Here is a 14104-nt window from a genome sequence, read left to right as displayed (position 1 = left end):
GGCGCCTTAGCCACTTGAGCCACAGGCGCCGAGCCGCTAATCTTTTCTATTTTTGGTAGAGACTAGGTCTTGCTGTTGCTCAGGCTGGTCTTGAACTCCTGAGCTCAAGTGATCTTCCAACAGTGTTAGGATTACAGGTGTAAGCAACAATGCCCAGCCCCTCTTTTCCATTCTGACTGCCTTGAAGGGCCTTGCTCTATGTCTTAGTCTGTTTTGTGCTGCTGTTCCAAAATACCAGAGCCTAGGTAGTTTAACGAGAATAGAAATTTCTCACAGTTCTGGATGCTGGGAAGTTCAAGATCAAGGTGCTGGCAGTTCAGTTGTCTGGTGAGGGCTGCTGTTTCCAAGGTGGTGCTGTGTTGCTGCATCACCCAGAGGAAGGAACACTGAAATGGGAGGTAGTGGGGCAAGCCACCAAGTGCTGCTGCAGGAAGCCTCTTTTGTAAGGGCTTTAATCTCATTCTTCAGAGGAGCCTTCATGATCTAATCTTAATCACCCTTTAAAGGCCCCAGATTTTTTTGAGACAGTCTCACTTTGTCACCCTCAGTAGAGTGCTGTGGCGTCATAGCTCACAGCAACCTCAAACTCTTGGGCTCAAGTGATCCCTTTGCCTCAGCCTCCCAAGTAGCTGGGACTATAGGTGCCCTCCATAACATCCAGCTATTTTTAGAGACAGGGTCTTGCTCAGGCTGGTCTCAAACTCATGAGCTCAAGCAATCCACCTGCCTTGGCCTCCTAGAGCTCTAGGATTATAGGTGTGAGCCACCGTGCCGGCCAAGACCCTACTTCTTAAAGCCATCACATTGACCATTAAGTCTCAACACCTGAATTTAGAGGGTACAATCATAGTGTTCGTCACTACAGCTACTGCAAAAGCCTCTCAACTGGTCTTCTCACCCCTAGTTTTGTCTCCCTTTTCCCAACCATTCCAATCCATTTTCTATATGACTAGCAGAATAATCTGTGTTGCGGATCTGGACTTGTTAGTCCCCTGCTTTACATCCTGCGTTGATTCTCCTTTGCCTCCTGGATAAAAGTCCAAACTTGTTAGCATAATAAACAAGACATTAGTGATCTGTCCCTGGCTGAAACCTCCATTATTATCTTTTACTTTTCTCCCTTCAAGCCTTATATCCGTGTCTTAGTCCTTTTGTGCTTCTGTAACAAAATACCTAAGCCTGAGTAAGTTATAAATAGCAGCATAAATTTATTGCTCATAATTACAGAAGCTGGAAAGTCCAAGATCAAGTCACGGACAGTTTCAGTGTCTTGTTGAGTCTCTCCTTCCCAGATGGCACCTTGAATGCTGCTTCCTCTGGCAAAGACAAACATGAGGGAGGGACAAGAAAGACAAAAGGACTAGTTTCCTCTAGCTCAGCGGTACTCAACCTATGGGTGCGACCCACAGGAACTGTATTAAAGGGCCACAGCATTAGGAAGGTTGAGAGCGACTGCTCTAGCTCTTTTTTAAGGGCACTAATACATTCACAAAGGCAGAGCTCCCATGACGTAATCACTTCCCCATAGGCCTCACCTCACATTGGGTCTTAGGTTTCAACACATGAATTTTGTATAGACATATACATTCAAACCACAGCAATTCCAATAACAAATTGCAATTCCCAGAATATGTAACTCTGCCTTCCTGCTGTCTTACCCTTCAAATCTCAGGTCAGATGTTAGCTCCTCCAGCACACCATTCCTCTTCCCCACTGTATTGGCAGCCTACCCTACTTGTTCTCACAGCATCCCCCTGCTCCACACCCCTCATTCTATTGTACTGTACTGTGACTGTTATCCTATATCTCCTTGAGGTAGTGACTTAGTATTTCTTTCTCTCTAGTTTCAGCTCTAACCATAGTGCCTTGTGCTTAGGGGGCAGGCACCTGATACAAATCGGTTAAATGCAAAAAATGTACTCAGTTGCCAAAATAGCTTGGACCATCCAGGATAAGCTTCAGGTGCTTGAGAACATGCATAATTCCCTGAAACCAGTACCATTTTAGGAAAAGCTAAAATCTGACCTAGTTACAGATTAGAAAAAATCATGATGAATAGTTTAATACTAACCAAATGCCACATGGGTAGGAGGAAGACTAAACTATAATTATTACCTTAAAAAGCCCTGACAACAGACTCCTGAGTTTTCAAAATGACACTATTATTCCTTGATCTGGTATCCTTTAGTAGCACTGACACTGTTCACCTTCCTTAGACCATCCAGCCATCAGTGGGTCTTACCATTGAAGTTAAATTTTTTTTTTAGAGATGGAGTCTCACTTTGTTGCCCCTAGTAGAATGCTGTGGTATCACAGCTCCCAGCAACCTCCAGCTCTTGGGCTTAGGTGATTCTCTTGCTTTAGCCTCCAAAGTAAGGCGCGTGCCTATTTTTTTTTTGGTTGCAGTTTGGCCAAGACCGGGTTCGAGCCTGCTACCTTTGGTATATGGGGCTGGTGCCCTACTCACTGAACCACAGGAGCTGCCCATTGTAGTTAAATTTAAATCTATCAATTCCCCCACCCAGTATGTGAAGGATTAACACCATCAGGCATCAATATTTATTAACACAAGACAAAAGAAACACATTCAATGAGTTAATAGAACACTGTCCAGCCAGATGTTAAATTTAAAAATGTATATCTACTCTAACTTCAAATAAATAAAAAAAACCTTTGTACATAATTACACAGTACTGTAGTTTGAATTTGACATGGGTAAATATCCTGACAAAAAGTAAACAAAACAGCATAGAGGACTAAAAAATTATTCTTCTATCTTTACAATCTCCTCCTCTGGACAAACAACATGGCCCATCTACATATACCTACACCAGAAATGTTGTATGAATGATAAAGGCCTATTGTGTATTTGGAGTACTGCAGCTTCTTGCTCCAAATACTCTTGCTTTTACATCAAAGCAGACAACAAAACGACACTAAGGCATAGATCTTATTGGAGTTTGAGGATGAGGTGATAACTCCTCATTGCTTTACTCTAAAAGATTCCTGGATATTCAAGAAAAGGAATTTATTTGGCCAAGATATTGAGCACCATACCTGGGGCAGAGACCTTAACAAAAAGGCCTCGGGCCCTTGGTTGAGCCAACAAAAGCAATAAGCAAGCACTGCCCAGGGACTAAAGTAAGGAGACACACTCATAAGACCAAGACAGGTACTGGTCCCTAAACAGCCTGAGGCAACACGACTTCAGGAGGAAAGGACCTCGTGCTGGAGAGAACAGGCCCTTTAGGAGGCAGGAGTGAAGACAGCAGATTCCTGACTCTGGTTAGCATACTGGTCATTCCTAAGGTCTCACTGATGTAGAAGATGGCATTTGCACAGCTCTAAGAATTCTTATGGCCTGGAATTTTCCTGGGGCAGTCTACTTGAGTTAACTTTTGCTGAGAACCAGAAAGAAGTTCAGAAACCTTCAGACCAACAGATTTTTCTTAATGGAGACGGGGGCTTGCTGTTTCGTTTTTTTTCCACAGACAAAAACCTAGACAGAATGTGTTCCAGAGGATTAGAAAGGCTGTGTTTTTTTAAAATCAATAATGGCCTTTCAGAATTATCTTAAAAATCAGTTCTATCACAAAGGTTCCATTTAATGAGCAAGAGCATTGTGTCATGAAGAGAAATTTTTTATACTCAAGTCTGGGATACAGTAGGCCTTAAATCTGCAGATGTCCCCACCAACACCATCTAACCTAATGACTCTCCTCTCCCTCCAGAGGATACTTTACCAGAGTTACTGATAAAGTTCCCCAAGGACAATTCTCAGCCTTCCACTAGCATATTCTAGCTTTGGGGGATATAATAAAGATCACTAATGCAGCCACATAGCAGAAAGCAAAAAATAAAGATAAATCAGAGGCCTGAGGAACTACAAAACTGGACAATGAGTCCCTAAGTAACCAGGAGTTGGCCATACTCAAGTTAAAGGAGTAACATTTGAGGGAATGAGTATAGATCTATACTGTCCAATATGGTAGCCACCAGCCATAGCTGGCTACTGAAGACTTAAACATTTGGCTAGTTTGAATTGAGATGTGTTTAGTACACACTAGATTTCAAAGGTTTAAAATAAAGAATGTAAAATATCTTGTTAGTAATGTTTACATTGATTCCATGTTGAAATGATAGTATTTTTGAGATACTGGGATGCTTATACTCTAAATTGTGACAATAAGAATTATCAAAGCAACCTAGCAACAGGATAGAAAGTACCTATAATTTTTCTCTTAGGACATGGGGATTATGGAAATAGACTTATATAATACTCAGGATCTCTTGCTTTGCTTAATGAATTAAAAATAATTTTAAGAAAATTACTTTCCAAATATTAGGCTGTTTCCTCTGCCAACCAAACTATTGCTAGACACTGGGATTTCTTATTTGACCGCAATATAAGTGTTTCTTTCCTGTACCTTCCCCATAATGTGTAAAATAATTCCATCCAAAATGTTGGAAAAGAGATCTGGAACTGGAAAATGTCTTGAGGTCTGCCCTCTATGGAGAATGAGTTGGGAGGAAAAGAGAATTATGTAAAAGGGAGTTATAAAGTGGCTTTGAGTCACAAGACTGAATAAAGGCAGCCCAAGAGTGCTGCCATAGTGAAGGGTCTGGTTTTTGTATAATAAACCTTATTTTCAGGGTAATTACAAGTCTTAAAAATTGTTTAAAAACATATTTAGTTTACATGATGTTACAGTGGGGTAAATAATATGTATTATTAAAATAGTCTAAATAAATATTTACACAATAGACCAGAGTGGATCAAAGAGAACCATTCTGATTTAACAAGTTAACTCTTTTCACTTTTGAGTACTTTTAATTTTTAAAAATATTTCTGTAAGAAAAAAATAATAAGATTCAACTATATTCAAATACATGAAGATCAGACCAAAGAAATGAGACCGAGCCAGAAGCCAAACTCAGCCCCATATTTAGTATGCCTGGCCTGGGCACCACAGTTATTTCAAAAGAATTTCTTGCATACATCAGACTTCCCCTATTTCAGCATAAGCCTGGCTATTTTGGCAACCCAAATTGGTCAGATTTGTGTAGTTATGTGGCCTTATAGTTTCACATTGATCCCAGTGCCTTACTGGCCTATAATTTTTGTTTTTAAACTCCCTGCCCTCATGAACTGAAAGAAGAGGACACTCTTCAGTTTGCAGAAAAGAGAAATTATATGTGTAAACTGTAGATGCAGTTTACAATGGGCTCTGAAAAAGAAGAACTTTAAAATTCTTATGTAGTCACTCTAAATTTGAAAGACAGTTTCAACACTGGGGCCAGAGTGAGTTATTGTGGTTCCTTAGAATATCAGGATGGGATCTGATAAATCTTAGCTTTTTCTTGACATTTTGATCTTTAAACTGAGATTCTCAGCTTATACAAATAGGTTGAATTCATAAGAAGCTTAAGCTGATTCTGGGAATGCAAGCTTTAAAAACAAATGTAGGCAGCTTTAGTTCATAAAATATACCAGCCAACAAAGACATGGAACATTGTGCAGCAAAATCTGCCAACAATTTCTACTTTTTTTTTTTTGTAACCTAATCAATTATACTACATTAAGAGAATACCGAAATTCTCTCAATGTAGAAATGTTTCTATTTTGGTGGTTCTCATACAAGCCAATTCTTCAATTCTTTAGCTGAATTATATGTATTCTTATTTACATGTTTAAAACACTGGTCAAAATGCTTTACAGTTAAGAATTTTATATATATGAAGTAATTCTCATATTCAGTGAGTTATCTGTTTTGCCTATGGGTTGACTGCAAGTAAGCTGAGTAGTTCCATGTTAACAAAACCTGCAAACATCTAGCTACAGCAAAATTGCCAAATACAGTACAGAGTGGGGAACTGTGTAACTCAGACTACCCCCTTCATGTGAATTCATTAGACTCCCTTACAAAATTCTAAAACAGCATTAGATAAAAATACAAGTATGTACAATAGATGAAAAAAATGAAACATGCGCGTAATTGCTTTCAGAACGTGCTACTCACGCTCTGTCAAAGCTATGTCTACCTGCCTGTTAACATTTTTTTCATTTGCCACCACAGAATTCCACTTTCCTGTGTATTATGTGACTGTAGAATCCCACAGGATGAGATGAAGAATATAATGTAGCCATCTCAGCTTATTTCACATCATTTAAAAGCTTGCCCCTAGCCAGGGGTCTTCAGTCTTTGTGACTCGTGAGGATGGTCCCCCTGCAGTCCCAAGGCTGGCTACATGTTATAGGCCACATAGATGGGGTCTAACTGGTCAGCTAGGAAGCTGTCACGGAGGTGCATCCTCTGTTTCTCTCCTCTGGAGTTGATAGGGATGACACCTGGGTCCACCACAACCACAACACCAACGATGAGGTAATGCTCTTCCAGGACCACGTTGGTCACTAAGGGGACCAGATCCAGGGCTTCCTGTTCAGAGCCGCACAGTTCCACAACCACCACAAGCAAGTTGGTCCACGTGAACACGGCACTGAAATTTCAATGACATTCAGTTAACACGTTGTCCCCTTTACTATAGTATCTGTCCAGAGTTATGCCCATTTCCCTAAGAACTGCCTTCTCTCCCAGATCCCAACCAGTATTTCAGCTTCATGTGTATAATATATGAGACCTTGCCCCTGTGGTCACAAATGGTTAGCTGAGCCATCCAAAATCCTGTGGGAAATTGGAAGTTGACAGCAGGTCACCTGAACTGAAGGCATGTGGATTTGAATGCTCTGGGGTAGCCAGGGGTGCAGAGAAGCAAAGAGAATGGCTTTATCAGGGAGAAAAAAGAATGAAGGGACCATCCATATGTCTGTACAAAGCAAGAGAGGACAAGGATGCATTGTGTTCCTACCTTCCTGAGGCCCAGAGGTAGCCTTTTTGGAAACTCTGAGATAGTTAATTTTCCATTAATTTTCTCTTTCACTCAAGCTCTGCTGAAGAGAGCTGCTGTTATTTTCAACATAGAGCTTTAAGATAATATTTTCTATTTAATAGACCAGTCAAATGTAGTAGTGAGAACAGGGGAAAGAGCAGAATGAGGAATTTGCTCTGTAAGCAACTGTGAATAACTGACTAAGATAATTCACTACCTTCAGACCAGCGTACCATTCCTGAGCCCAATGGGAAGAGGGTCTGTCTGACTTTCATATGAGCTACTAGTGCCCCACATGGGATCTCTTATCATGCTCAAGTGCCACAAGGTAGACAGTCCCTTTCCACTGAGTGGGGCACTAGGTAGAAAGCACAGCCTGACTTGTAATATGTATTGCTATACTGCTTTAAGAACATATTCCAATTTTTTTTTTTTTTTTTTTGCGGCGGCTCAAGCTGTCCCCCTGGGTAGAGTGCCGTGGCATTACAGCTCACAGCAACCTCCAACTCCTGGGCTCAAGCGAGTCTCCTGCCTCCGCCTCCCAAGTAGCTGGGACCACAGGCGCCCGCCACAACCCCCGGCTATTTTTTGGTTGCAGCCGTCATTGTTGTTTGGCGGGTCCGGGCTGGGGACTCGAACCCGCCACCCTAGGTGTACGTGGCTGGCGCCTTAGCCGGTTGAGCTATAGGCGCTGAGCCACATATTCCAATTATTAAAGAAAAAAATGTACACATTATCTGGTTCTATTAAAAGTCAAATGTCCAAAATTATAAGATAACCATGGTCCTTAGCTCCTCTATATGCTTCCCAGCTAGTTCTTTGTCTAAAGATGTTCTTCTCTTGATCAGAGTCTTGTTCAGGTCTAGGGGAAAACACTGATAAAAACAAGAACTTACTGGCTCAGTGCCTGTAGCTAAAGTAGCTGGGGCGCCAGCCACATACACCAAGGCTGGTAGGTTCGAAACCAGCCCAGGCCAGCTAAACAACAATGACAACTGCAACAAAAAAAAATAGCCAGACATTGTAGCAGGCACCTATAGTCCCAGATACTTGGGAGGCTGAGACAAGACAATCACTTGAGCCCAAGAGTTCGAGATTGCTGTGAGCTGTAAGGCTATGGCACTCTACCCAGGGTGACATAGTGAGACTGTCTCAAAAAAAAAAAAAAGAACAAGAACTTACTTATTGATTGATTGATTGATGATTGACTTACAGACAGAGTCTCACTCTGTTGCCCCAGGCTAGAGTACCATGCCATCATAGTTCACAGCAACCTCAAACTCCTGGGTTCAAGTGATCCCCTTGCCTCAGCCTCCCGAGTAACTGAGACTACAGGTGCCCACCACAATGCCTGTCTAGTTTTTCTATTTTTAGTAGAGATGGGGTCTCACTCTTGCTCAGGCTAGTCTTGAATTCCTGAGCTCAAATGATCTACCTGCCTCGGCCTCCAAGAGTGTTAGGATTACAGGTGTGACCCACTATGTCTGGCTATTATTTTTTCAGTTTTTGGCCAGGGCTAGGTATGAATCTGCCACCTCTGGCATATGGGGCCAGCGCCCCACTCCTTTGAGCCATAGGCGCCGCCTTTTTATTTATTTATTTTTACAGAGAGACAAGCATGCTGGAAAGAATGTTTTTATTTATTTATTTTTTGAGACAGAGCCTTATTTTGTCCCTCTCGGTAGAGTTCTGTGGCATCATAGCTCACAGCAACCTCCAGCTCTTGGGCTTAGGCAATTCTCTTGCCTCAGCCTCCTGATTAGGTGGGATTACAGAGGCCTGCAACAACGCCCGGCTATTTTTTGTTGCAGTTTGGCTGGGGCCAAGTTTGAACCCGCCACCCTTGGTATATGGGGCAGGTGCCCTACTCACTGAGCCACAGGCACCACCCAGAAATTCTTTATTTTTTTGAGACAGAGTTTCACTTTGTTGCCCCTGGTAGAGTGCTGTGGCATCATAGCTCACAGCAACCTCTGACTTCTGGGCTCAAGTGATTCTCTTGCCTCAGTCTCCCAAGTAACTGGGATTACAGGCACCTGCCATAACACCCAGTTATTTTTAGAGGCAGGGTCTCACTCTAGCTCAGCCTGGTCTTGAACTCATGAGCTTAGGAGATCCCCCTGCCACCTCAGCCTCCCAGAGTGCTGGGATTACAGGCGTGAGCCACTGCACCTGGCCCCAAAAGAACATCTTTAGAGAAAGGAGTATTTGGAAAACACAAACAATCATTAAAACTGCAGTTCTCGGCCTGTGGATTGCGACCCACAGGAACTGTATTAAAGGGCCGCGGCATTAGGAAAGTTGAGGACCACTGCATTAAAACAACTGTAGCTATTTACATGAGAAGAGAAAAAGGAAAAACACACTGGCTTAACTATGCAGAAAGGAAACTGGATCGATTCTGTGTAGTCAAGAACCCAGAATGAAGTCCAGTTTATTAAAAACTATAGAGTTTTAATTTTATGGAATTTTAAGTCATTAGGTTGGATGGTCCTTTATGAGGGATAATATAGAGGGAATTCCTGCAAAGAGAGGGAAAGTGGCTGAGAGAATAATAATGATCCTTTCACCTGCTCACTATTTAATAGTTTACAAAGTACATTCTCACTTGATCCTTCTGATAAATTAGGAAGTAGTGGACAAAGTATTTACAGATAAGGAATGCAGAGTGGGAGAGCTGAGCCTTTTATTTATCTATCTATTTATTTATTTATTTATTTTTTTGAGACAGAGCCTCAAGCTGTCCCCCTGGGTAGAGTGCCGTGGCATTACAGCTCACGGCAACCTCCAACTCCTGGGCTCAAGCAAGTCTCCTGCCTCCGCCTCCCAAGTAGCTGGGACCACAGGCGCCCGCCACAATGCCCGGCTATTTTTTGGTTGCAGCCGTCATTGTTGTTGGTGGGCCCGGGCTGGATTTGAACCCGCCACCCCAGGTGTATGTGGCTGGTGCCTCAGCCTCTTGTGCTACAGGTGCGCCAAGCCTTATCTATTTATTTTTGAGACAGAGCCTCAAGCTATCACCCTGGGTAGAGCGCTGTGATGCCACGGCAACCTCCAACCCCTGGGTTTAAGTGATTTTCCTGCCTCAGCCTCCCAAGTAGCTGGGACTATAGGCGTGTGCCACAATGCCTGGCTGTTTTTTGGTTGTCATTGTTGTTTGGCAGGCCCAGGCTGGGTTTGAACCCGCCAACTCTGGTGTTTGTAGCTGGTGCCTTAGCCGCTTGAGCTACAGACACCAAGCCAAGCTGAACCTTTAAGCTGGGTCTTTTGACCTTATAGTCATATTTCTTTCCACCATACTATACCGACTTCCTGGAGGCTGATACTAAGTCTCTTCCAATTATGAGAGTCTATCATTAAAAAAGAACTCTGTTCCACAGTGTTCCACAGAAAGAACCACAGCATTCCACAGTGTCCCCGTGGCCCCACCCAGCTCCTATGAATAGGTCTTGTTGGCCACAGCAGACTGTACACCCAAGACAAGAAACAGCCTACCTCCTTCCTCCTCATGGAGTTCTACGTCTGTAGGAGGGTATTTGGTATGGATGCCTACTGATTAGATCGATTTAAATTACTACTAAAGCTGAGGGGAGAAACCCAGTCTGTGCTGGGGAATTTACCATTCAGCAATGCTTCTGTGGATCCGAGACACTGAGGTCTCAATATCGATTGGGTGGTATCGTAATCCTCTCAGCTCCAGCGTTTCATCCAGAGCTCCTACCACATATAAGGCGTCATGACGCTCTGATAAAAAGAGAGAGAAATAAGGCTCAGACACATACTGAGTTCAATATAATGCTGGGAGTCAACAGCACTGACTGCCTGTCACCTGGCTTACTCCACCCCTTAGCAGCTGTGTAACTCTGGGCAAATTCTTTCAGACTTGGAGTCCTGCTAACCCCCTGTGACACAGGGATAATAATAAATGGCTACTGTGAGGATTGAGTTAAGCCATGCAAGGGAGTTAACATGGTGTGTTGTACTTCATAAATGCCAAAAAGAAAAAAAAAAGATTAGCTATTGTTATTACTATTCTATGCTAGGAACTGTGCTCCAAGTGCTGGGAGACAAAGACAAACAAACATGGTTCCTGCTCTGAAAATCCTTACAGGAGCATTGGGGAACATGACACACAAATACACATTCCAGAGTAATGTGGCAAGCCTGGTGGCAGGAGTGTGCCTTAGGCACAAAGGGAGCAGTCCAGCTGGAGGGTCAGGGAAGGCTCCTGGAAAAGCTGAGGTCAGGGCTGAGCCAGATGGTGGCTAGGGCAGGGGAGGTGGGAGGAGAGAAGCTTGAGGCCTCTTGGAGAGGAGAGGGCAAAGCTTCTAGATGCAAAGCCAGGGCATAGGGAGTAAATGGCACCCTCTTCTCCACTGTACTATCCTCTGTCCTGCCGCTCTATGAAATATAGGGAGACTACGGACACAGTATGGAAGAGGTGCATGGAGCTAAAGATAAACAGCACGGTCCAGTTTAAGCCTTTAAAGCCCAAGGAGTTACTTGTATCAGTTCTTCAAGTGCACATAGTTAATGTAGAGTGTTTTTATTATTATTATCATTTTTTTTTTTTGCAGTTTTTGGCTGGGGCTGGGTTTGAACCTGCCACCTCTGGCATATGGGGCCAGCACCCTACTCCTTTGAGACACAGGCGCCACCCTCTTATTATTTTTTGACACAAAGTCTTACTCTTTTTTTTTTTTTTTTTTGCAGTTTTTGGCCAGGGCCAGGTTTGAACCCACCACCTCCAGTATATGGGGCCGGCGCCCTACTCCTTTGAGCCACAGGCACTGCCCATTTTTTTTTTTTTAGCTTTTTTATTTTATATTATGTTGTATATATGTATTATTATTATTATTATTTTTTTTTTTTTTAGACAAAGCCTCAAGCTGTTGCTCTGGGTAGAGTGCCGTGGCGTCACAGCTCACAACAACCTCCAACTCTTGGGCTTAAGTGATTCTCTTGCTTCAGCCTCCCAAGTAGCTGGGACTACAGGCACCCGCCACAGTGCCCTGCTATTTTTTGGTTGCAGTTGTCATTGTTGTTTGGTGGGCCTCAGCTGGATTCAAACTCGCCAGCTCTGGTGTATGTTCCTGCCGCCCTAGCCACTTAAGCTACAGGCGCCGAGCCAAAGTCTCACTCTTGTAACCCTGGAGTTGAGTGCTGTGGCATCATCATAGCTCACAGCAACCTCAAACTCTTGAGCAATCCTCATACCTCAAGCTTCCCGAGTAGCTGGGACTCATATCCTGAACTTACACTCTTTTGAAGTAATGCCTGCCATGATGCCCAGCTAATTTTTTTTTTTAGTAGACATGGAGTCTCGCTCTTGCTTAGGCTGGTCTTGAACTCTTAAACTCAAGGGATCCACCCGTCTTTACCTCCCAGAGTGATAGAATTATAGGCATAAACCACCATACCTAGCCAATGTTGAGTGTTTTTAAATGGCTATCAATGACAATAAGGAAGAAAAGGGTGACGGGAACAGCAGTAAAGCTGTGACAAACACCTGGGCAAAAGGGGATTGGAGGGAAGTTACACACCAGCGTCTCACCACAAAGCAGGCTTATAGGCAACTCAAGACACCAAGGGGCTGGAGTACTTCAGCAAGATGGCTGCTCAGGACTGACAGCCCTCACAGGGACTGAGGCTGTTCTTCCTGCTCCCCAAAAAGTTTGGCCAAAGAGCTAGAAGAGCTAAAAGATGTAATACTGCCCCAGAAGCTTGTTTAGGTTTAGAATCAGGTCACAGGGGCTGAGAGTCTGTGATCTGCCAGGGTGTTCATACGTTATCAGGCACATCTCCACGGCTGCTCTGCCCTCCTGCCCTGCAGTTCAGGGACACCAACGTGGTGGTCCTCAGTGATCACCTCCTAGATGTTCTTCGTAAGGCAGTATTACTTCAAATGAATGTAAGGTCACTTCTGGGTCCAACAGTCAGAGAAGGGGGTAACTGAACACACACACACACACACCACAATCCAAAGGCAGGCTGAAGGAGGCCAGTCAGTGCCACAGAAATGTGAAGTAGGACAGAAGGGGGGGAGTTGTAGCAGGAGATACCTCCAGTGGCTGCAGTGAGCTCAGTCCGGCGCACAAAACCCAGGTATCCTGTCCGAGCCCAGAGTGTCTGAGCGGCATCCCCAAAGCTGAGGCGAGTATTGAAGTGATCAGCTTGAAGAGTCTCACTGTCATAGATGGTGTAGTAGCCACTGGCTGTGTGGGGACTATTCACCCAAATCTATAAGAAAAGGGCATTGCTCACAATTCACCAAGAACATACAACTGTATCAATTCAATTCTCTTGGGACAGATTATTTATTATTATTTTTCTGAGACAGAATCTTACTCTGTTGCTGAGGCTAAAGTTCCACAGCTTTAGTCTAGCTCATAGCAACCTCAAACTCCTGGGTTCAAGTGATCCCCCTGCCTCAGCCACCACTGTAGCTGGGACTACCAGTGCCTGCCACAACACCTGGCTAATTCTTTTTTTCTTTTTTTTTTCTTTTTGAGACAGAGCCTCAAGCTATCGCTCTGGGTAGAGTGCCATGGCATCACAGCTCATAGCAACCTCAAACTTCTGGGCTCAGGTGATTCTCCTGCCTCTGCCTCCCAAGTAGCTGGGACTACAGGTGCCTGCCACAACCCCCGGCTATTTTTTGGTTGCAGCTGTCATTGTTGTTTGGAGGGCCTGGGCTGGATTTAAACCCACCAACTCAGGTGTATATGGCTGGCACCTTAGCCACTTGAGCCATAGGCGCTGAGCCAATTTTTCAATTTTTGGTAAAGACAGGGTCTTGTCTTGCTCAGGCTGGTCTTTAACTCCTGAGCTCAAGGGATCCTCTTGCCTCAGCCTCCTAGAGTGCAAGGATTATAGGTATGAGCCACTGGACTGGGCCTGGGACAGATTATTTTAATTTTTTGAATCTCATTTTTATATTAACAACACAACTTGAACAATAAAAGCATCTGACATTTAACAAGTGTGTACTCTGTGCTGAACTGGGAGGTAAGCACCTTGTGTGCCTAACCTGCCGAGCCTGACATATATGACAAGATAATGTCATTCACATTATTGTTCCTGCTTCCTGGATAAGAAACTAGGAGTTAAATAGTCCATCTTGGGTGGTGCCTGTGGCTCAAGGGAGTAGGGCACCAGCCCCATATACCAGAGGTGGTGGGTTCAAACCCACTCTGGCCAAAAACAGCAAAAAAAA

The 14104-nt window shown here is 43.7% G+C and overlaps 1 protein-coding gene across 2 annotated transcripts in view; it reads right to left on the bottom strand.

Annotated features, from left to right (window-relative positions):
* Nucleotides 1-2545: 2545 nt before the first annotated feature.
* Nucleotides 2546-14104, bottom strand: part of DIP2B (disco interacting protein 2 homolog B) — a 264125-nt gene continuing 252566 nt past the window's right edge. The window contains exons 36-38 of one of the 2 annotated variants that reach the window (XM_023513708.1): nucleotides 12951-13128; nucleotides 10509-10632; nucleotides 2546-6498 (exon numbers count right to left, since the gene is read on the bottom strand). In XM_023513708.1, coding sequence (XP_023369476.1) covers nucleotides 6246-6498; nucleotides 10509-10632; nucleotides 12951-13128 — 555 coding nt within the window. In that variant the 3' untranslated portion in view covers nucleotides 2546-6245. The remainder of the gene's footprint in view (nucleotides 6499-10508; nucleotides 10633-12950; nucleotides 13129-14104) is intronic. The other variant, XM_023513709.1, reaches the window with a different exon arrangement.

Source organism: Otolemur garnettii, unplaced genomic scaffold, assembly GCF_000181295.1.
Source record: "Otolemur garnettii isolate 467f Iridium unplaced genomic scaffold, OtoGar3 scaffold00043, whole genome shotgun sequence".
NCBI classification, from domain to species: Eukaryota; Metazoa; Chordata; class Mammalia; order Primates; family Galagidae; genus Otolemur; species Otolemur garnettii.
Note: the sequence above shows the minus strand (reverse complement) of the source record. Positions and strands in the feature narration are given on the sequence as shown.